The sequence below is a fragment of the Lineus longissimus genome, chromosome 1 (assembly GCF_910592395.1).
Source record: "Lineus longissimus chromosome 1, tnLinLong1.2, whole genome shotgun sequence".
NCBI classification, from domain to species: Eukaryota; Metazoa; Nemertea; class Pilidiophora; order Heteronemertea; family Lineidae; genus Lineus; species Lineus longissimus.
Window position 1 is genome coordinate 24,837,571 of NC_088308.1, and position 23,752 is coordinate 24,861,322.

Genomic DNA, 23,752 nt, shown 5'->3' on the forward strand with positions numbered 1-23,752 from the left:
TCAAGAACATACAAATGAGATCAGAATAATGTGGGAGGCAAAAATACCCAAAAAATACTGAAGAATTTCCAGGCTCATGGGAGTAGAATAAAAGATTTGAAAACACCACATTTATCTAAACCTATATACAAGTGTGATGGAAAGATTGATCTATTCTTAAAATCTGAACACAAGATCATGAAGTTTTCATAAAAATCAATCGAAATCCTCAAGAAACATGCCAGGCCAAGGGAATCATGAAAGGATGAACGATTTGAGGTCACAGTATTTGTTTAGACATTCTCAACTGAATCTGATAGGAAGAGGGAAACAACTGAACATGTCAACATCTAGAAGAACATCAAAAGCTCAATGAAAGCTGGATGGTAGCGATAAAATCTGAAATGTGTCGATTATTCTTTTAACATGTTTAAAACGTTTTTACCAAAGAAATAAATAATTTGTTTGGCTCAACACAACTTCTTTCAAGCACATCGCTGTCACATCATCAACATTCAACTGGATACAAATTTAGCAAGAACTAAAGAACAAGGCTGAAATTTATCATCAAGAACCTTTCTCGACCAGTCCAGCTTCCACCGTGGCTTTTTCTGCAATGAATCATGGGAAGAAACAACATCAACTCCGAGAGACTAGAAAACATGCCATGATAATGGGTGAATAAAGTTAATAGGGTAAGATAAATCGGACCTTGGATTCCCAATAACTTTGCCATTTTTGCACTATTAACTATGAGAAAACACTAGAATGAAAGAAGAAGCAGACCGAAGGACATGGAGTAGAATTAAGAATTGGAATATTTGGATTGAGAACTTATAAGTCTCACCTCACCAGTACTTATGTTCAGTGGTTTCATAAACAGTTTTATAGGCGATGGAACAGTAGGCAAAACTTTGGTTGATCATAATCTAAATCTATCAATAACATCAACCTATGCTGTGAGCTTATCTGAGAATATATGACCACAACAAAGAGGATGAAAGAAGACAACTAAGCGTCAGTCCCCCTTCATTCTCGTACAACAACGTAGGAAAGGTTCACACATAATGATTGGAGAAAGAACTAAATACACCAAAGACACATAGTGAGGTGAGCCAATAACACACAGAACATGAATTGGTCCAGGTACAATGATATCTAAGGTTGAGAAGTGATCACAAGCTAGCTCAGAAAGACAGGTGCCTTCAAAAAGATATTCAAAGATTTCTTCACAAGTTGATGCCAAGTGTCAAAATAGAACTTTGCTCCAGCTTAAAGTTGGTTGCCGTAAAAATTATTTCATTCACAACAAATCACACATGTTGGCACCAGAAGATAAGAGACCTATGTATGGAGAGAACAATATTATGAAATCTCATGCTTTTATACCTGATCCCTTTCAAAATCGAAGACATTTTCCCCATGACAATGGTACACACACACAATCCGAACCTGGACCATTCCTCTTACATCAAGTGTAAAATGATTCCATCAAACATCTATAGCTATATATTGAAAGCTGACACAGTTACACGGGGATGAAGCAAACGTAATCGACATAATCTGTAGTGTTGAAATCAAGTCAGAAAGTGAGAGTGTAACGTACTGAAATTGACAATAAAGTGATGCACAAAGCTGTTGGATGTACACAATAGTATACTGGGTGCTGTAGAAGAAATGAAGCTATCTGAAAGAAGAAAATGATGAAAAAAGAACTGACCACAGGATAGGACAATACTGTTACCAAATACACTCTAGCGGATTTCTCACTGAGTCATCACAAGACCTTTTGGCTGATGACTCAATGAGGCATTTGTTACTGGAAGCTATAACTCACACTGGGAAACAACACTAAGAGACAAGGAGTCAAATAATGCACACCCCAGCTTCCATTGCACACCGAATAAATTTCATGATGATCTGATTAAATGGTGACATGAAAATGATTAAGACTGTGACATGATGTAAACAATGTAAATGATTCACTGTCAAAACACCAAAGAAACCACCATCAATACCAGTTGCTATGGATACCACAAAAAGTTGTGATCTTCACTTCTTGAAGGTCATTTCATGACCTTCACCTGCCTGGAAACACTGTAGAGATTATTAGAATACAATTACAGCAAACCTGCAAAGTATCAACTGTTTTCATATGGAAAGAAGAGTTACTTGTTAGACAGGGAAGGGGTTTCAATGGATCACAGCCAAGATTTCTGAACCCACAAATGGAGGTAGTATTCTCTAAAAGAGGGTCTAGGGTGTCTGTGTACGTTCATACAACTGCATTGCTATAAATACATCAAGCTTAAAGAAAAAATAAGCTTAAAAAGGAAAGGTACATTAAGAGGCCAATTTCATCGACAGATTTTTGTGCTTTCCTCAGTGTATAAAAAATGACATGCAGTTCCATAGCAACATTCAAATTTTAATCATTCATCAGTTCTGTCCTAAGATTTCTTCACTCTCATGTCAATAAAAATCTTCCAAATACAATCATCGCATTGTCACTAGGATTTGGTCTACAAGTGCATAAGTGATGTGCTGTAAACCAGTAACAGGAGAGATTTTTTAAATCTACTATCATGAGAAATTTGTGAACTTGAATTCTTTTTGAGAATTTTGAGTATTTTTTGAAGTGGGGTGTGCATTAGCCTGAAACAAGAGAACTCCACATTATTACACAATGAGGGTGCATGGTCTGAACTGAGCCAGTCTTCTAGAATACTTCCCGTGACTACGAATATAAGCAGGGAAAATTTTCATGTTCAAAGAAGATTTGCAGATATATTTTTTGTTAGTGTGAGGGATGGTGCCATGGCTAATACACAAGGACAAGGGAAAAAAATCTTTTCAAAAAAATAGTTAGGACAAAACCAGGGTCTCAAGGTTGATAACCTGTGCTTCGGTCGCAGCGAGACCCTGCAAAGGTATGAACCCAACTGGCCAATTCAAACCAGTGTGCAGAAGCAGAACTAAACCTGAAATAAACAAACACAGACAATAACCTGCAACAGAAGGAACAAAAAACTAAATTAGTATAGACTTGCAAACATGCAGTGAGCACATGCGACAGAGGGGAGAGAGCAAGTACTACCTCCTGGTTTTGTGGGTTCATCCACCTTGCTGGACGCGGCTGCTGATAATTCTGGCCCGCAGTAGCAGTTGTCAGAGTGAGAGGAGTCGGAAGTGGGTGAAGAGGCAGAATCAGGAGACTGAGGGTCAAGTAAAGGCCGAACCTCTCGCATTGATGCATCACTACTACTTTCAGAAAGTTCACGTTTTGCAGACTTATGTTCATGATGCTCAAGTTCAGTTACATTAAAAACCTTCCTCTGTCGCGTTTGAGCGAAATCTATTCGAAAATTACCCTCCCGATCATACTGTGTTTCTTCTGTGCTAGATTCTGTTCGTATATTGCCTTCACGGTCAACAAAAGAACTTTGAAATATATTTTCTGTTTGTTGAACCTGTACATGCCTTATCTCGGCTTCTGTGTGGCGTGATACAACAGATTTCGAAACTTTTGTGTCGGTGCGAGTTGTTTCTACCTTACATGTGGCTGAAGATTCAACTTCTTCAGTTATTTCACCCATTGACATAAATGACATCGTCATAATGTCTTGACTACTATCTAATGATTTAATATTTTCATGAGAAAGACCACTACTGTGACTCCAAGCACCCGATTCAGTCGACATTTCCATGACACTTTCTTGTCGTTGAGGTGGAGGCAACTCAAAATGTTCTCCAAATGTCAGCATGGGATCCTCTTGTCCTCCAAGTGAATCCGTCTCAAACCGCTCCTCAGGATCCTTGGCTTTGCTTCCTAACTCTAATGAATCAGTCATGACATCTGGCACTCTCTGCTCAGTTAGGGAGTCAACCGATGAGACCATTCCTTCCTCAATCTTGTGAGTAGCAGGGTCTTCCATTTCTAAAGAATCAGCAGATTTAATCATGACAAACGCGTCCTTCTTGTCATCTGCCGTAAGAGAATCAACGGACTGCTGCATTAGGTCCTGTTGCAAAGAATCAGCATCAGCCGATTTTGCCATTTCCAAAGAATCTATAGACTTGATCATTGCAACATCACCGAGCAAAGAATCAGTGTCAATATGATCGCTTGGCAGGCTAGGGACCTTCTGATCAAACTCTATTGAATCAATTGAAGCTTGCATGATTGAGTCCTGGCCATGAAGAGAATCCGTGTCTATTTCTTGTGAGAAACTGCGATCACTTGCAATCTCGTCTTGCCCTTGAAGTGAATCTTGGTCCATGTCTATCTCTTTCGGCTGAACTGCCACGACGCTAGCATAATCTCCATCAAGTGAGTCGGCGTCAGCGTCCTTTTCTCTTTCTGGGGATTCTTTGATGGGCATCTGGATGAGCTCTGCACTGCCACCAGCAGACCTGACTGTCTCCTGTGAGACCATACTGAAGCCACTGGCAGCACTCCAGGTACAGGAATCCGTCGAGATGAAAGATGATTCCATGACAGTAGTATGGCGAACTGTACCATCTGGCAAGTCTAACTTCTCAAAGCCTTCGACATTCATTGCAGCTTGTTGAACAATATTGTCCATTTCATCCTCCTCGTCCACCTCACCTTTGCAACTGGCGGGATCAACGCCCTCAACGAAGTCTTCCCCCACCGCTGGCAAGTCTTTGCTTGAGTCCGACTTGTCAGATGAAGGTTTCTGATCAAGATCACTCGATGAGCCTTTACCACTACCACTGTCTGTACCAGAGGGTCCAGGCAGTTCACCACTCTCTAAGAGATCAACGATTCTTTGAGCCTCAGCTTTTACTTCGCCTAATATCAACCCCTGTTCAATCCTTTCGAACTCAGACAGGGATGAAGTTGAGGACTGAAGGCTCTTACGTTCATATGAGTCATATGAATCTCTCCGCTCGCCATGAGTATCTAACTCCTGCTCTAGCCTCTCAAACTCAGCCAGAGAGGATACTGATCCTGCACCGACACTACTCTGCGTTTCTGGTGTAATTTTTTCTGTGGATTCACACTGCATGACTTCTCTCTCAAGACTTTCAAATTCAATGAGAGAGGATGTGACAGATATGTTATCTTGTTCTTTGTTTTTATCTGGTCGAGTTAGGCGTTCCATGTCATCAAATTCTGACGACTCAATCTGAAAGATTTCTTGTTGATGAAGCTCTTGCTCGATTTGTTCAAACTCAGCCAAAGATGATGGCACTGACGATGACACTGATGCATTATCACTTTCTCCATATTTAGCAAAGAAACGATCTCTTGGCGAGGCAGTGTAACTTGGCGACGATCCTGGTAGATCTGGTAAACTAGAAATGCTAGGTATACTACTTGGTAAACTAGGAATGCTACTTCGTAAACTTGGAATGCTTTTTGGCAAACTAGGAATGCTTTGAGCCTTTTCTGAGCTTGGAGAGTCGAGAAGATCCTCCTTTTCGACCATTTCGAACCTGTCTTTTTCTGAGCCTTCCGTATCAAGAATTGTTGTTGAGACATCAATCTCTGACAACTCTGATTTATCAATTATTTCAAACTTGTCACTACTCGATGAAGACTCACTCTGATCCTCTTCCTCTTTGTCTCTAACATCTATCGATATGACAGCTTGTGGGAGTTCTTCTGTGCAGACTGCACCATGGACATCAGAGTGAAATGAAGAATTCATGGATGAGACCTCGGCTAAACGGTCCTCTTCCTCTTCATCATAATCAGCTGCAACAACGGTAGTGAAACTGTCAACACTGGAAGAGTCCTCCTCAATGTCCTCTGGACTAATAAGATCAGCTGCAATACCACTGATTTCAGCTTTCTCCTGTTCGGTATCTGTGTCATCGTCAGATTCATCATCATCAGCCATTTCAGTAGGCAAACCTGTTGGTCGTTTAATATCAGCTTTGGTCACAGTTGTTGTTGTGGTTGTAGTTGTAGAAGTTCTCATCTCCTCTAGCCCTTCAGCACCAGTTGCCTCTTCAATGTCTTCATGTGTTGTTTGGAGTTTTGTGTGCTGGACAATTTCAACTTGGGTAGCAGACAGTTTTCTGAATTCAATTTTCACTGTCTTTGTACCACAGAATGATTCCTCAGGGACTTCTTCAAAGGAATGAGTTCTGTGGACATGTTCATGCATTTTATCAGGATCTTCTTCTTCCTGGTGCTCCTCAACCGGTGCTCCCCCTAAAGGTACATCCTCGATCAAGGAATCAACATCTTCAGATGCTTCAGAGCCCGATATGCTAGCATCAACAGTCTCAAGCTCAACAAAGTATCCTTGGTCAACCTCAACTTCATCACCTGTCATGGGTTGCTCTGATTGGACCGATTCTACAGCAAGCGTACCTTCAACGATGGCAGCCTCAGTAGGAATGTCTTCTTTCTCCGCAGGAATGGATAATGGGTCTATTGACTTCACAGACTCTGCCTTAGTTGGCTGTATTAATTCTTCTTCCTCCTCTTGGCAAATAGATGATGGATCTACAGACTTCACCGCCTCTGCCTTCGTTGGTTGTATTATTTCTTCTTCCTCCTCCTCTTGGCCAATAGATGATGGATCTACTGACTTTACAGCCTCTGCCTTAGTTGGCTGTATTAATTCTTCTTCCTCCTCTTGGCAAATAGATGATGGATCTACAGACTTCACTACCTCTGCCTTCGTTGGCTGTATTATTTCTTCTTCCGCCTCCTCTTGGCCAATAGAGGATGGATCTACTGACTTGACGGCCTCTGCTTTGGTTGGTTGTATTATTTCTTCCTCCTCCTCTTGGCCAATAGAGGATGGATCTACTGACTTGACAGCCTCTGCCTTAGTTGGCTCAATTACTTCTTCCTCCTCTTGGGAAATAGATGATGGATCTACTGACTTTACTGCCTCAGCTCTGGTTGGTTCAATTACTTCTTCCTCCTCCTCTTGGCCAATAGACTGTGGATCTACTGATTTAACTACATCAGCCTTAGTTGGCTGAATTTCTTCTTCGTCCTCACCAGGAATAGACAATGGATCGACACCATGGACCAGACTGACAGTAGTTGGGACTTGAACGGCCTCATGAACATGCTGTGCATCATCAAATCGAGTGTAATCTATTGTTGCTCTTGCAGGCAATATAGTAATATCTTCAATTCTGTCAGCAGATGGGTGTGGCATAAGACTTTCAACTGATTCTGACTCCTCTGGTTCATCATCTGACTTCTCTGTCGACTTTACTGCCTCAGCTCTGGTTGGTTCAATTACTTCTTCCTCTTCCTCTTGGCCAATAGACTGTGGATCTACTGATTTAACTACATCAGCCTTAGTTGGCTGAATTTCTTCTTCGTCCTCACCAGGAATAGACAATGGATCGACACCATGGACCAGACTTACAGTAGTTGGGACTTGAACGGCCTCATGAACATGCTGTGCATCATCAAATCGAGTGTAGTCTATTGTTGCTCTTGCAGGCAGTAAAGTAATATCTTCGATTCTGTCAGCAGATGGGTGTGGCATAAGGCTTTCAACTGGTTCAGACTCCTCTTGTTCATCTTCTGACTTCTCTGTCCTCAAACTTTCAATTAACTCATCTTCGGTGAGCTCACTTGACTGAGATTCCATTTCTGGAATTGACCTTTCTTCAAAGAAACTAGCCCCCTGTTCCATTACCTCGGAAAGGGCTTGAGAAACAGCAGACCGCTCAATTTCTCTTTCGAACACCTCTGACAGTTTTGTTTCTGTAAGATCAACCGTGACTTGCTTTCTGGTTTCAACCATTTCAACCTTCACTTTCTCATGGGTGATTGTGTCTTCAGATTCATTACTGTGTAACTGGGTGATTCTTGAGGTTTCTTCTAGATACATCTTGCTTAAGTCTGAGTCATCAGTCTGTTTAAGAATGACGTCAGGTTCCGAACTTGATACATGGACATCCTCCGGAGCTGAAACTATCTCTTCGAGTTTGGCATTCATGTCATCTATAGAGATAGCTGACTCATCTGGCTTAACAAATTCTTCTGTCTGCTCTTCCTCATCAACTAAAGAAGCAGTCTCACTTGATTTGGTACTCCAAGAAAGATCGAGATTAAGAGTTTCTGCCATCTCATCTAGACTGCGCTCATCCATGACCTCTTCCATTGGCTCATCTTTCATTTGAACCTCTACCTTCTCACCAAAAGCATCTTCAAACATTTTACCCAAGTCGTCTTTTCCAAAATGTGGCGAGATGTCTCGGTGAATAGCAATAACCTCATCACTCCCAACTGATCCAGCTTCTTCCCTCACCTGTAGTATTTTGTCATCCCCAGTTACCACTGGAGCCAGTGGGGCCTTCCCATCCTCGGCTTCAGTCGTAACTGGTTCATCCACTAAAAAAGACTCCTCTTCTTCTTTCTCCTCCTCCGGTTTGTAATAAGATGTGGGATAATCTTCCTCATTTACCTCTTCATGGTAATGTTGAGTGAGTGTAATATCTGGAATTTCCTCAGAGCCTTGCTTTGCAAAATAATCAGTGTCATCTATGTGCACCTCAGTCGTGGGTTCAGATATCCCATCTTCTTCTTCATCCGGACCCGGAGGTTTATCTCGATGCACCTCATAGTCTAAAAAAGAATCCACAGGTTCTTCAGTGGGTTGCTCTGCATCAGGTGCATCTTCTGTGATGTTTTCATTATTCCGAAACATTTGGTCTTGAGCTTGTTGAATCACAGTATGCACAAATTCGGAAGCTGTCTGCTCCAGTTTCTCATTCCTTGGTTCTGCAGGCTCTGGTTCAGGTGTAAGAGCACCAAATGGAAAATGTACCCTTGGTTCACTTTCGTCATCGTCATCATTGATTATGCAAGCCTTGTCATCAGGAATGGGGGAAAGTGGGCGCTCATACTCAGTGTTATCCTGCTGGTCCTTTTCAAATTTGGTATCATCATCAGAACTTCTCAGGTCTCGTAGTTGCGAATCTGTTCTACTTCCACTTGAACCCCTCAAGTCAGATTCAGGTCTTGAGGAAAATGCAGAAGATTCTGATGTTGGCCGCTGCTCCTCGAATTCTGGAAGTTCTGAGTCAGGCCTGTCTTCTTCCACAAGAGAGAATTCGACATCTGGCCTTTCCATTGGTGATTCAACTGGTTCTGCCAACATAACCTGGATTATTTCTGGTTCAGGTGAGTCTTCTGAGTCCTCAAAGTCCTCAAGTTCATCCTTCTCATCCTCAGCTAGTTGAGCGCTCTGTGGCCCTTGTGATGGGGTACCTCCATATGCCCCGAGCTCTTCCTCTTTTGTCTTAGCTGCCTCAGCAGTCTCCTGAGTTTCCTGGGACTCCTGTATGCCTTGGCGATCCATAACCTCTTGCAATTCAGTTTCACTTTCGGAAGAGTCATCTATTGTAGGATCCTTTATTTTCTTTCTGCGTTTCGACAGATCAGGAGTGAGTGATTCGGGAACAGCAGAATACTTTGAATCATCAAGAGTGGCCTCACCAAACAGTGTGCCATAGTCAATTTCTGGTATTACCGTAGCTGTACTCTGAGCCCCTTCTTGTAAAACAGATTCTTGTACAGATGGAACGGGCATTCTTTTTACATCATCAGGACTAGGTAATGGTGGAGTCTCATCCCTTTCTTCCTCTGCAACAGGTTGTGCAGCAGCTTGTGTTGTGACCTCTTCCACTGGCATTTCCATATCATATAGAGTAGCGTCTGAAGCAGCCATCCTATCTACACTTGGCACTGATATATCATCACCCAGACTTCCACTCATCACAGCTGGTTCACTCGGTTGTGTTACTTCTTCACTTTCTGCTGTAACCTGAGGCTCATCAGCAGGTGCACTGATAATAATGGGTGCTGCTTGAGTTGTTGGCTCCTCCTCTGTTGATATGGGTTCTTCTTGAACAGCTGCTTCAGATTCAACTCCACTAATGTCTTGGTCATCAGTAGCAAGAGTTTCTGATGGACCAGGGAATGTAGCTTGAAGTGGAGACTCAGGTGAATAGTCAATCTCTGTCGGCCCATTAGTGTGGAGATAAGGTTCGGGTTGTGTTTCATCAACAGCTTCAGATTCAATTTCAGGGGGTGGTGTAGGTAGAACACCTGCTGATGCTTGGGCTACATCAGGCAATGGTTCACTTGAAGGGAAATCATAAGGAGACACTGGGCCCCTGTCTGATTGTTCACTGCTGCTTACTGGGGACACTTCAAATGTTGGCGATTCTGCTTCTTCAACTGTGCCTGGCGTAAATATTGGTGGGACGACACTTGAAGACTGTGGTGTTGACTCTGCAGCTGTCTGTAATCTGTGCATCTCTTCCTCGTATTGTTCATACCCTTCCATGTCCTCTTCAGTAACCAGCTCAAATGATTCATCTGCAGTAGTAGCCATTTCCTTTTTGGCTCTGACCTCATGCTCCTGCTCAGAGATCTCCTCCAACGGACGTTCAAATCTGCTAAAAGGACTCTTTGGCGATTGACTCCCAGTGCTTGATCCGGTTGCAGGAGTAGATGGAACTGACTCAGTTGTGTCTGATTGATCAGTTTCACCTTCTTCTATGCTTTCTGTGATTACTTCCTTGGATAAGAGAGGAGCCTTGTGTTTCTGTGGTGACTCAGCTTCAAATACTTCATCCTCTGGGCTAGAGAGAATGGCTTTTGTTTGTGACGGGATAGCAACAGTTTTATCAACACTATCTGGAGAAACATCATATGAACTGACAACATGAGAAACGTGACCAAAGTCTAGATCGTATGTAGCTGCTAACAATGTTGGCTCACGGTTATCTTCAGAAGAGGAAGATGTTGCCATATCTTCACTTGATACAGAACTTGGCGGCATGTCCTTGCCTTTGGAATCATCCTGAAATTTCACTCTCTGAATTTCAGGTCTTTGTGGTCTGTCTTTACTGCTATCAGTGCTGCCTCCTTCCTCACATATTGTCTCAAGTTGTTCATCACGGATCTGTTCATCTGAAATACGCCTCTGTATCTCTACATCCTGCTCTTCTGGGAAGTCTCTTGACACCATGAGAACTTCTTGTTTCTTTTCTACAGAAATGTCTTCCTCAGCAGTAGGGGATGCAGGCTTCTCACCAGGCTCAGTCGGTTCAGAAACAGTAACCTCTGGCTCCACTGAAGTTGACAAATCTTTCCTTAATTCCTCTTGCATCTCTCGTATGTTGTCATAGCTGGTTTCCAATTCTTCTGAATCAAATGATCCTGACTTGGTATGATCGTCTTCAGAATACTCTTTCAACATTGGAGGCCTAGACTGCCGTTCCTGTTCCATGTGAGACTCCTGTATCATTTTGAGAGCAGGGTTTGCAGAAACATCAGACAGATCTGCTTCGGGAGAATTGTCAAGTGAATTCTCGGGTGAGCTCTCCCCGGTTGTAACTGGAACAATGACAGTAGTATGCTGATCACGTGTAGGTGTAAGGTCAAGATCAAGGTCAAGTGTTTTCTCTGGAACATCTTCTTCTTCCTCATCAGGAAGTTCACCAATGACTGCCTTGGTTAACTTATCCCGGGCTTCCTCTGTATCAGAAGAAACATATTCTGTAGTACCAATGCGGAATGCATTAGCATGCATAGTGCGGTCTGTAGGTGACGGTCCTGGTTCATGAGATCTGCTTTCAAGGATACTCTCAATAACTGTTGCTTCATAAGATTTCATGATGTCTTCATGAGGTTCCGACACTTGCCGTATAATGCGGGAATGATGTATAGCCTCCTGTTCCTTCTGTTTTGCCTCAACATCGTGTCTGATTTGTTTACCAGTCAATGGAAGGGGTTCAAAAGAAGGAGCAGCTGGTGATGGCAATGATTGGGGTACTGTCTCGTGTTTCTCTTCATGTGTGGCAGCGAGGGGTTTCGTCTCAGATTCTGGTGCAATAGCCATCTTTTCAGGAGAGGGGGCTTCATGTGATTGTTCCTCAGTCTTTGCATGTCGCTCAATCTCTGCACGCTTCTTATCATCGATGGTTTCTTTGCCCTCAAAACCAATGTTGTCAAATGCCAAGAGCTCAGCACGACTGATATCGGAGCTTGAAGCAGCAGTAGTGGTGCCTTCTGCTGCACTGTCTTTAGGAGGTACAGATGTTTGCAGCTCAGTGGGAGAGTGAGAAGAAGGAACACCAATGGTTCTTTCTTCAGTTGGAGAATCAAAAGCTCCCAGCTGCTCAGGCTGAGAAAAGTCAGAAGAAAGATATTCAGGTTCCTCAGGGATACATTCTGTAGGCGAATGCCCAATACCAAATCTAAGTTTAGTAATATCAGTAATATCAGCATGAACTGGTGAAATGTCAGGTGAAGAAACAGGAGAGGAAGGTTTATCGGGAGGGGTTTCAGTGATAGGGTAAGATGAAGCATCAAGATCTAGGTCAAAAGAGCCCTTAGCCTTAGGGGAAATTTGATCCTCAGCGTCTCTTTCTTCCGTTTTTGATTCCAATTCACTCACAGCATGGTCGATAGGAACTAGAGAAATCAGGTTAGAAAAAGCAACATGTTAGTTTGTTATCGTAGTCAAAATATAATCTAATTTCTACCGATGTGGCGAAAAGCATAGACGGTTATGAAGCAAAATGCTGAGCGTTTATGAAACCGTCATCGTTCTTTCACATTCATTTTAAATGGTCATGAGGCGCAGCTTGGCAGACTGTTTCAGGGGTTAATTGATTAGAACATGTAACAAACTGTGCAGCAACAAACTCAACATATGTGAACAGCGCATGATGCATGTTGACTGAATTTCTGTATGAGGGAAGTAGGAGGTTTCAACTTATTCAAAATGAAAAGACGGAACTAAAGATGTCTAGGTGTGCAACACTGGATTAGCAGCAAGACCAAGCCATGCAGACATGCATGATACACTGCATCAATCTTGGAAGAAACCTGCAAACAAAGATACTCGAAATTAATTACAGACTTCATCTCTTCAGATGAAAAGCCATCTTGTCCATATAATAATGGTCAAAGAGTGACATAAGAACAAAATACATCAAGAGAAGGTTACGTCAGCAGTAGAAGTGACCAGGGGAATTGCCCAAAATATCATGTTAAAGATATATACCTCAAAGGAAACATGTGGATCATGGAACAAAAATTTGTGTTGGCCCTGATTTCCTTTTGCCTAAAGATTGGTTTCATGACAGTGAGAAATATTTCAACAGAAAATGAAACTTCCTGAGAATTTCAGTTATTGTGCAATTCACAACAGTATCAGCATGGCAGTACTTCATGTTCCTAACACATGTTCTACCAGTTGTCTTAGTCATTAAGTCCTGAATAATCCTTAGCGTCCAAAAAGTCCTTCAAAATATTTATGAATAATGCTCGAGAGAATCTCTACTGCTGACATAGATATTCAAGATGGCTTCTCATGCGATATGTATGTAGACAAACAAATAGTGATTAAGAAGCGATGTGAACAGCTTCATTCAAACTGGTCCTCTACCTTCATGCAAATCTTCGACATGGGCCACTTCATCCCGTTCTAGGGCCTGGCCCTCTGCTTAAGGAAAGATTAAGAAGAAATAAACTTTTCTAGGACAAGATATAGTGATTAAGTAGAAACAGATAACTCTGAAAAAGATTCATTATAGTTTCATCTCCCTTGATATCCTGCATTGGATGGAAGTGAAAACAATATTTTTCAGCCAACTCAATTAATCACTGACATAGCAGAGATTTTAGCCATCTGGTCACATAAACTTAGAAGCATGAGAAGTCTCTTGTTTTTTAATAGACTACAACATCAAAAGATGGCTTTTTGCATGCAAGTTCAGATAGTCAAGAATTCCATCAAAAAAGAACAGGTCTGAACTGAAAATCCAATGCGTAATACGTTGCCATGCATAGAAAAGGGCATTCAGCCATAAGGGCTAGAATTTATTTTGTAGCCATAATATCAAAACTGTGTGTTTAGCTTTCAAACAACAGGAGTACCTCCCTCCGTGCAAGGGTATTAAGGGATCACAACCAGACAAAAGTGAGACTGCATGTAAGTGCAAAAAGTTTCCCAATAAAGTAAATCTTATAAAGATAGATGGGGGGACTCACGAAATTTAGCAGCTGTGATGATGTAGTAGCAATATAATAGCAACGTATCTTGAACAAGAACTAAATGACAGGAGTGCACAGGGGCTAAATAAAGCAACGAAAGGAAAAGTGGTGTTCTTGCAAAAAAGGCAAAGTGCAAATAAATAAAATTCTTAATTGGGTAGGTGGTTTTTGGAATTGGCGGAAGCTAAAGGAGACAAAGGCCTAGGTACCTTTGTCTAAGTGTGCTGCCCGTAGCTCATCTAATAGCTTTTCATGCTGTATAGAAAAGTCTGGCGAGGAGTGGTGCCGGGTTCTACCCTCTCGCATTGGTAGGTCCACTTCAACAGATTGTGATCTCTCCAAACGGTCATGTTGAATTGTGTCTCCATCTCCAATTGCATCTAGGCCAGACTCGAACGTCACATCAATTGGGACCTGATGCATTGACGACAAGTCTAAGCGCATCGGTTCTGGAGAGGTAGCTGTTCTTCTTCTTGATTCTGACTCTGAATCGCTAGCACCAAAATCTGACTGTCCATATTCGTCTTGCTCTTGTGGTCGGAACACAACAGGCTCGCCTGCTGAATCAATAGAATCTTCGTGGATGGTGTACAACTCGGGAGCGTCATTTTGGTAAAACTTCGTGGAATCATTTCTGTCATCTTGGGGTCCATCTTTCATGAAGCAAAGAAACCGGGAGAGGTATCAGTGTTTGTACTTTGATCATGCAGACATGCAATTAGGCTACAGAAGGCAGAAGAAAGCATCCCATACCAGGCATAGAAAGAAGTGGTTTCTAGTATGGAGTGGTGTACAAAGGAAGAGAAAGAACATACTAGCTGGGTGCTAGGTGCAAGTGGCTGCCCATTTGATTCTTTGTTCAAGTTACATTGTGCGACTAACATGTTACCTTGCTCACTCCGCTGCATAGGTTGTTAGACATCTGTAAAGGCAATCTGGTTAAAGCAAAGCAATTTACCTCAGCATCAATTTACTTGTGTAAGCTCAAGCTTGTATTGTACTTTACAAGTAAAAACCAAAGAAAAGCATTTCAAATTACAACTGTAATGAACATCTACCTGTTGTTTCTGAGCTTAATTTGGTGGTTAGTGGCTGAAGATTGGTCTCCCCTTTGGTATCAGATGATTGTTCGGAGGGCTCCTCACATTCAGCAGGTGTGTCTGCTGCAAGTTGCTCATGTTCAGTAGGTGAAACTAGTTCTGCTGCTTCACAGGAATCATCAGCCACAATTTTAGATGTGTCTGTGATTAAGACCGTTGTCTCCCGAGTTTCGGTCTTTTCCTCAGATTCCACGAAAGTTTGGTGCGACTCAATCAGCATTCTCTTTGGCAACTGAATTATTATTTCAGTACGCTCAACAGAGATTTCTTCATCCGCAAATATGGAAGACTTATCTGGTTCATCACATAGATCTTCAAAGACATCTCCATTTTGAACTGGAGATACTGGAGACTCAATAAGTGAAAGACTTTTGCTACTAATCGGGGAAGTTATCTTTTGTGGTTTGTCACTGGGTGAGGTTAGACTGTCCCTCTCCGACACTATCACCGTGTCAAAGGCGATTGGATCCATCTCAAGATCTGCTTCAGAGTCTATTCGTTCCTTAGTCAGGTTGGTAATTTCCAGCTCTTTGGGACGGAGAGGAGGTTCCCTGTCCTTAGGACTTGTTGGAGGCTTTGTTGCAAACTGCTCTCCCCTCTCAACATTTTCTTCAAAGACAAAAGCTTCAAAATCACCATCTTCAAATTGGTCAACTCCTACCTCCTCCAAGAAAGACTGAGAATAAGTCACCGTTTCAATTATTCTTGATGAATATTCTGTGGTCATGATTTTCTCTTCTGTTTGGTCTTCTCTTGGTGATTTGGTTTCAGCTGCTTTTTCTACTCCAGCAGTGACATCACTCGTTTCAGGTTCTGTCTCAACTTCATGTTCAATCTCAGCCTCCAGAGCTTCTTCCACAACCACAGGCTCATCAACAGTCAGAGCTGCATTCATTGCTTCTAGGGTAAATCTCTCCCCTCTTTCGATTTCACCATCTAGAATGAACGGTTCAACATCCTCGTAAGTATGCTCACCCACCTCATCCTGGTAACTAGTCGAAAAAGTGACAGTTTCAATCACCCTTGAAGAGTATTCAGAGGTCAACTTCTGTGTCTCAAATATTTCATTGTCCTCTTCAACAACTTCTTGTTCTTCAACTAACAGTTCTGCCTCTGGTTCTTCAGCAATGTCTTCCTTCTCCGGAATTTCATCAACAACAGGCACCGACTCTGGTTCTTCCACACTTTCTTTTTTCTCTGGTGTTTCATCAGTGATAGGTGCTATCTCCTGCTCACGAATAATCTCTTGCTCTTTCGGTGTTTCCTCAGCGTCATGTTCCCACTCGTCCCCCTTGAACTCCTCAATTGTCTCAGCATCCACAAATATTTGATCCCCTCCCTCAGTCTCGTATGTAGTTGAAAATGAAACTGTTTCAACAACTGTAGACGCATACTTGGTCATAACCGTTTCTTCTTTATGATACACAATATCAGTTTGCTTCTTCTGCTCCACAATTTGCTCTTCCATAACTGGTTCGGACTTTGGTTCTTCAACAAGTTCTTTCTCCTTTGGAGTTTCCTCAACTCCAGCTTTTGTTTCCCGTTCTTGAATCATTGCTTGATCTCCTGGTGTTTCCTCAATCATAGGTTCCGAGTCAGTTTCTTCAATACCAATTACTTGTGACTCACGGTCATCAACCTCAGCAAGGGGGTCAGGACCTGATTTCTGTGTCAATTTCTCCCCTCTTTCAACTTCATCATTCAATATGAAAGGTTCAACATCATCAAAGGTGTGCTCGCCAACCTCTTCCCTGAAGGTAGTGGAAAAATTTACTGTTTCAACTAATCTCGAAGAGTACTCTTTTTGATAAGATATTTCTTTACTCTCCTCCTTTAGTGTTTCCTCAACTAGAAGTTCCGCCTCTACAACAATTTCTTTCTCCTCTACTGATTCCTGAACAATAGGTTCTGACTTTGGTTCCTCTACAATATCTTTCTCCTCTGGTATTTCTGCAATCACTGGTGCAGACTCTGGTTCCTCCACAATTTCTTTCTCCTCGGGTGTTTCCTCAACCACAGGTTCTGACTCTGGTTCCTCTAAAATTTCTTTCTCCTCTGGTGTTTCTGCAATCACTGGTGCAGACTCTACTTCCTCTATAACCTCTTTCTCCTCTGGTGTTTCCTCAACTGAAGGTGCAGCCTCTGGCTCTTCAACAATTTCTTTCTCCTCGGGTGTTTCTTCAATCCCAGGTTCTGACTCTGGTTCCTCTACAATTTCTTTCTCTTCTGGTGTTTCCTCAACTGAAGGTGCAGACTCTGGCTCTTCGACAATTTCTTTTTCCTCTGGTGTTTCCTCAACCACAGGTTCTGACTCTGGTTCCTCTACAATTTCTTTCTCCTCTGGAGTTTCTGCAATCATTGGTGCAGACTCTACTTCCTCTATAACCTCTTTCTCCTCTGGTGTTTCCTCAACTGAAGGTGCAGCCTCTGGCTCTTCAACAATTTCTTTCTCCTCAGGTGTTTCCTCAACCACAGGTTCTGACTCTGGTTCCTCTTCGATTTCTTTCTCCTCAGGGGTTTTATCAACTACAGGTTCTGACTCTAGTTCCTCCACAATTTCCTTCTCCTCCATTGTTTCCTCAACCACAAATTCTGACTCAGGTTTCTCAACAATTTCTTTCTCCTCCGTTATTACTTCAACCACTGGTTCTGACCCTGGTTCCTCTTCAATTTCTTTCTCCTCCGAGGTTTCCTCAACTTGAGGTTCCGACTCTGTTTCTTCCACCATTTCTCTCTCCTCTGGTTTTTCTTCAACAACAGCGTCTGGCTCTGGTTCTTCTACCATTTCTTTCTCATCTGGTGTTTCCCAAACTACAAGGGCAGATTCTGCTTCCTCCACAATTTCTTTCTCCTCTGGTGTTTCCTCAACAACAGGTTCCATCTCTGGTTCCTCTACAATTTCTTTCTCCTCAGGTGTTTCTTCAACCATATGTTCAGACTCTGGTTCGTCTACAATTCCTTGCTCCTCCGGTGTTTCTTCAACTACAGGTGCAGACTCTGGTTCCTCAACAATAATTATCCCTGCTGGGGTTTCTTCAACCACAGGTTTGGACTCTGGTTCCTCTACAATTTCTTTCTCCTCTGGTGTTTCCGCAATCACTGGTGCATACTCTACTTCTTCTATAACCTCTTTCTCCTCTGGTGTTTCCTCAACTGAAGGTGCAGACTCTGGCTCTTCAACCATTTCTTTCTCTTCTGGTGTTTCTTCAACCACATGTTCTGAATCTGGTTTCTCTATAACTTCTTTCTCCTCTGGTGGTTCCTCAACCACTGGTTCTGACTCTGGTTCCTCCACAATTTCTTTCTCCTCGGGTGTTTCCTCAACCACAGGTTCTGACTCTGGTTCCTCTACAGTTTCTTTCTCTTCTGGTGTTTCTGCAATCACTGGTGCCGACTCTGGTTCCTCCACAATTTCTTTCTCCTCGGGTGTTTCCTCAACCACAGGTTCTGACTCTGGTTCCTCTAAAATTTCTTTCTCCTCTCGTGTTTCTGCAATCACTGGTGCAGACTCTACTTCCTCTATAACCTCTTTCTCCTCTGGTGTTTCCTCAACTGAAGGTGCAGACTCTGGCTCTTCAACCATTTTTTTCTCCTCGGGTGTTTCTTCGACCAAAAGTTCTAACTCTGGTTCCTCTACAATTTCTGTCTCCTCTGGTGTTTCCGCAATCACTGGTGCAGACTCTGGTTCCTCCACAATTTCTTTCTCCTCGGGTGTTTCCTCAACCACAGGTTCTGACTCTGGTTTTTCCAAAATTTCTTTCTCCTCAGGTGTTTCCTCAATCACTGGTGCAGACTCTACTTCCTCTATAACCTCTTTCTCCTCTGGTGTTTCCTCAACTGAAGGTGCAGACTCTGGCTCTTCAACCATTTTTTTCTCCTCGGGTGTTTCTTCGACCAAAAGTTCTAACTCTGGTTCCTCTACAATTTCTGTCTCCTCTGGTGTTTCCGCAATCACTGGTGCAGACTCTGGTTCCTCCACAATTTCTTTCTCCTCGGGTGTTTCCTCAACCACAGGTTCTGACTCTGGTTTTTCCAAAATTTCTTTCTCCTCAGGTGTTTCCTCAATCACTGGTGCAGACTCTACTTCCTCTATAACCTCTTTCTCCTCTGGTGTTTCCTCAACTGAAGGTGCAGACTCTGGCTCTTCAACCATTTTTTTCTCCTCGGGTGTTTCTTCGACCAAAAGTTCTAACTCTGGTTCCTCTACAATTTCTTTCTCCTCGGGTGTTTCCTCAACCACAGGTTCTGACTCTGGTTTTTCCACAATTTCTTTCTCCTCAGGTGTTTCCTCAATCACTGGTGCAGACTCTACTTCCTCTATAACCTCTTTCTCCTCTGGTGTTTCCTCAACTGAAGGTGCAGACTCTGGCTCTTCAACCATTTCTTTCTCCTCGGGTGTTTCTTCAAGGACAGTTTCTGACTCTGGTTCCTCTACAATTTCTTTCTCTTCTTGGGTTTCAATCTCAGGTTCTGACTGTGTTTCCTCTACAATTTCTTTCTCCTCCAGTGTTTCTTCAACTACAGGTGCAGACTCTGGTTCCTCAACAATAATTATCCCCGCTGGGATTTCTTCAACAACAGGTTTGGACTCTGGTTCCTCTACAATTTCTTTCTCCTCTGGTGTTTCCGCAATCACTGGTGTATACTCTACTTCTTCTACAACCTCTTTCTCCTCTGGTGTTTCCTCAACTGAAGGTGCAGACTCTGGCTCTTCAACCATTTCTTTCTCCTGAGGTGTTTCCTCAACCACAGGTTCTGACTCTGGTTCCTCCACAATTTCTTTCTCTTCTTGGGTTTCAGTCTCAGGTTCTGACTGTGTTTGCTCCATAATTTCTTTCTCCTCTGGTGTTTCTTCAACCACAGGTTCAGACTCTGGTTCATCTACAATTTCTTTCTGCTCCGGTGTTTCTTCAACCACAGGTTCAGACTCTGGTTCGTCTACAATTTCTTTCTCTTCCGGTGTTTCTTCAACTACAGGTGCAGACTCTGGTTCCTTAACAATAATTATCCCCGCTGGGGTTTCTTCAACCACAGGTTTGGACTCTGGTTCCTCTACAATTTCTTTCTTCTCTGGTGTTTCCTCAATCACTGGTGCAGACTCTGGTTCCTCCATAATTTCTTTCTCCTCCGGTGTTTCTTCAACCACAGGTTCAGACTCTGGTTCATCTACAATTTCTTTCTCCTCCGGTGTTTCTTCAACTACAGGTGCAGACTCTGGTTCCTCAACAGTAATTATCCCCACTGGGGTTTCTTCAACCACAGGTTTGGACTCTGGTTCCTCTACAATTTCTTTCTTCTCTGGTGTTTCCTCAATCACTGGTGCAGACTCTACTTCCTCTATAACCTCTTTCTCTTCTTGTGTTTCCTCAACTGAAGGTGCAGACTCTGGCTCTTCAACCATTTCTTTCTCCTGAGGTGTTTCTTCAACCACAGGTTCTGACTCTGGTTCCTCCACAATTTCTTTCTCTTCTTTGGTTTCAATCTCAGGTTCTGACTGTGTATCCTCTATAATTTCTTTCTCCTCTGGTGTTTCTTCAACCACAGGTTCAGACTCTGGTTCATCTACAATTTCTTTCACCTCCGGTGTTTCTTCAACCACAGGTTCAGACTCTGGTTTGTCTACAATTTCTTTCTCCTCCGGTGTTTCTTCAACCACAGGTGCAAACTCTGGTTCGTCTACAATTTCTTTCTCCTCCGGTGTTTCTTCAACCACAGGTGCAGACTCTGGTTCCTCTACAATAATTATCCCTGCTGGGGTTTCTTCAACCACAGGTTTGGACTCTTGTTCCTCTACAATTTCTTTCTCCTCTGGTGTTTCCGCAATCACTGCTGCAGACTCTACTTCCTCTATAACCTCTTTCTCTTCTGGTGTTTCCTCAAGTGAAGGTGCAGACTCTGGCTCTTCAACCATATCTTTCTCCTCTGGTGTTTCTTCAACCACAGGTTCTGACTCTGGTTCCTCAACAATAATTATCCCCGCTGGGGTTTCTTCAACCACAGGTTTGGACTCTGGTTCCTCTACAATTTCTTTCTTCTCTGGTGTTTCCTCAATCACTGGTGCAGACTCCACTTCTTCTATAACCTCTTTCTCTTCTGGTGTTTCCTCAAGTGAAGGTGCAGACTCTGGCTCTTCAACCACTGCTTTCTCCTCTGGTGTTTCTTCAACCACAGGTTCTGAATCTGGTTCCTCAACAATAATTATCCCCGCTGGGGTTTCTTCAACCACAGGTTTGGACTCTGGTTCCTCTACAATTTCTTTCTCCTCAGGTGTTTCCTCAATCACTGGTGCAGACTCTACTTCCTCTATAACCTCTTTTTCCTCTGGTGTTTCCTCAACCACAGGTTCTGACTCTGGTTCGTCCACAATTTCCTTTTTCTCAAGAGTTGCCTCAACAGAAGGTTCAGACTCTGCTTCGTGAACTATTTCTGATTCTGGTTCATCAATTGACTCCTCTGGCTTTTCAAATTCAGGTTCTATGATAATTTTGGCTTCCTTAATTGGTGCTTCATGCTTTTCAGATTCTAACTCAGTAATAGTTTTAGGTTCCTCTATTGGTTCTTCTGGCTTTTCGGCTTTCAGGTCCTCCGTAGCTTGCTGTTCTTCAATTGGTTCTTCTGGTTTTTCACATTTAAGCTCCATGACTGCCTGTGGTTCCTCAATTTGTTCTTCTGGCTCTTCAGATTTAAGCTCCTCAATTGTCTGTTGTTCCTCAACTGGTTCTTCTTGCTCTGCAGGTTGAAGCAACTCAATTGTCTGCGGTTCCTCAATTGGTTCCTCTGGTTTTGTGGATTCTAGTTCTGCAGTAGCATGGGGCTCCTCAAATAAATCATCTGGCTTTGATGATTCTATGTCCTCAATTGTCTGTGGTTCTTGAATAGGCTCTTCTGGCTTTTCAAACTCTAGCTCATCAATTGCCTGTGGTTCCTCAATTGGTTCTTCTGGCTTTTCAGACTTAGGCTCCCCAACTACCTGTGGTTCCTCAATTGATAGCCCTGGCCTTTCAGGCTCTACATGTAGCTCCTCAAAACCCTGTGGCTCATCAAACTTTTCATCAGACCAGGTTTTCTCAACTTCATCCATCGCTGCTGGCTCTATCACCTCCTCAGGGCTTTCTATTTCAGCTTTTTCAATTACATGAGATTCGTCAGGAACCTCAGATTCCTTTTCATACAAGTCTTTTTCATCAGTTTCCGGCTCCTCATCAACTTTCTCAGTCATGTCTTGGTCAAAAGATTCCTGCTCAAGCAGATCTTCCTCAGAATCAGCTTCATACTTTTCTTTCAAAACATCATTGGGTGCCCCATGTAATATAACTACACTAACATCATTACTAATATCCCCATCTTCAAGAGGTTCCACCGGTTCGGGCAGATGTTCAGGCTCGGGAATAGGTTCCTTTTCTGGTGTTTCCACAGTCCCATCTTCTTCTTTCTCAACCACTAATGTCATAGTAGAGGGTGATGGAGGTCGTTCCTGGTCTTCAATCACAGGTGAGCTGCTAGTTGAATGTCGCTGTGCCTCTATACTCTGTTCAATGAAGATCTGTTCTGAGGTGTCAGCAGATATCCTTCCTTCTGGTTCATGCTCTAGCTGGGCTATTTCTTGCTCAGTGTCTGCCTCAGGGTCTATAGTGTATTCACTAGGGGATAATGGCCTATCCTCAGGCTCAGTTGGAAGGTCATCAGTTTGTAAATGTTCAGTGTCAGAGATATCACTTGGGGTACGTGATCGGTCGTGACATTCTAATGAGGCTGATGGCGCAGTCATGGCAATATGAAGCCTTACATCACGGAACTTCTTTGCTGTTTCATCATCTATTTCTGCCATTTCATCATCACTGCCAAATAAGTCATCACCTTCTACGGCTTCCTTTTCAGGGCTTGCAATCTCCACTGGCTGTTCCTCAACACCGTCCTCCTCCATCTCTTCCTTTGGTAGGTCGTCTCCCTTTGACAAGTCTTCTTCTTCTGAACCTGGTGGTTCTGGAGTGGCAGCAGTAATGGTGATGTGGTAATCAGGAAGATCCAAACCTCCTTGACGAGCAGTGGTGTCAGGTTTAGGAGCAGACATTTCCTCATCTGTTTGTTCTTCCAGCATTATCTGAGGTGCAGACTCAGACACTTCAGAAGAGGTCACTATGATCACTTCCTCAATTATCTCCTCCTGTTTTTCAGTCACACTAAATGGTTGAGCCTCAACTGGGGAAGCTTGTTTTTCCTCAATTTCGGGTTGCACCGTGACCTGTGAAGCAGCAGAGATAGTTGTGTCCTCACTTGGGGCCGTTTCAACCGACTCCAAGGGAGGACTTTCTACTTTTGAAACTTTTTCAGTTGTTGCTTCATCAAGCTTTATCTTTTCTTCGCCCTCCTCCAAAATACTGTCATCTTTGGTAATGATAGTCTCAGAGTCCTCAGACTCTCGCTTAGCGATGTCTTCAAATATGGTCACAATTTCTGTGACACTTTTTCTCTTCTCTTCAATCACCATAGGTTCAGGTTCTAATATTTTATAGGTGTTGCATTCCAAAAGGTTCCAATCAACGAAGCAAAGAAAATAGCATTTTAGTCAGCCAAAAGCAACAAAACAAGTAGTCATTTTGATAAGGAATTATTGTTCAATTACACACAAAAATGAGGTTTAATTATG

The 23,752-nt window shown here is 42.8% G+C and overlaps 1 protein-coding gene across 8 annotated transcripts in view; it reads right to left on the reverse strand.

Annotated features, from left to right (window-relative positions):
• LOC135493662 (titin-like) overlaps positions 1 to 23,752 on the reverse strand; it is a 134,793-nt gene that overhangs the window by 5,635 nt on the left and 105,406 nt on the right. For all 8 annotated transcript variants that reach the window (XM_064781214.1, XM_064781204.1, XM_064781195.1 and 5 more), the window contains 3 exons: positions 15,064 to 23,604; positions 14,215 to 14,658; positions 3,077 to 12,418 (listed from right to left, as the gene is read on the reverse strand). In XM_064781214.1, the coding sequence (XP_064637284.1) occupies positions 3,077 to 12,418; positions 14,215 to 14,658; positions 15,064 to 23,604 (18,327 nt within the window). The remainder of the gene's footprint in view (positions 1 to 3,076; positions 12,419 to 14,214; positions 14,659 to 15,063; positions 23,605 to 23,752) is intronic.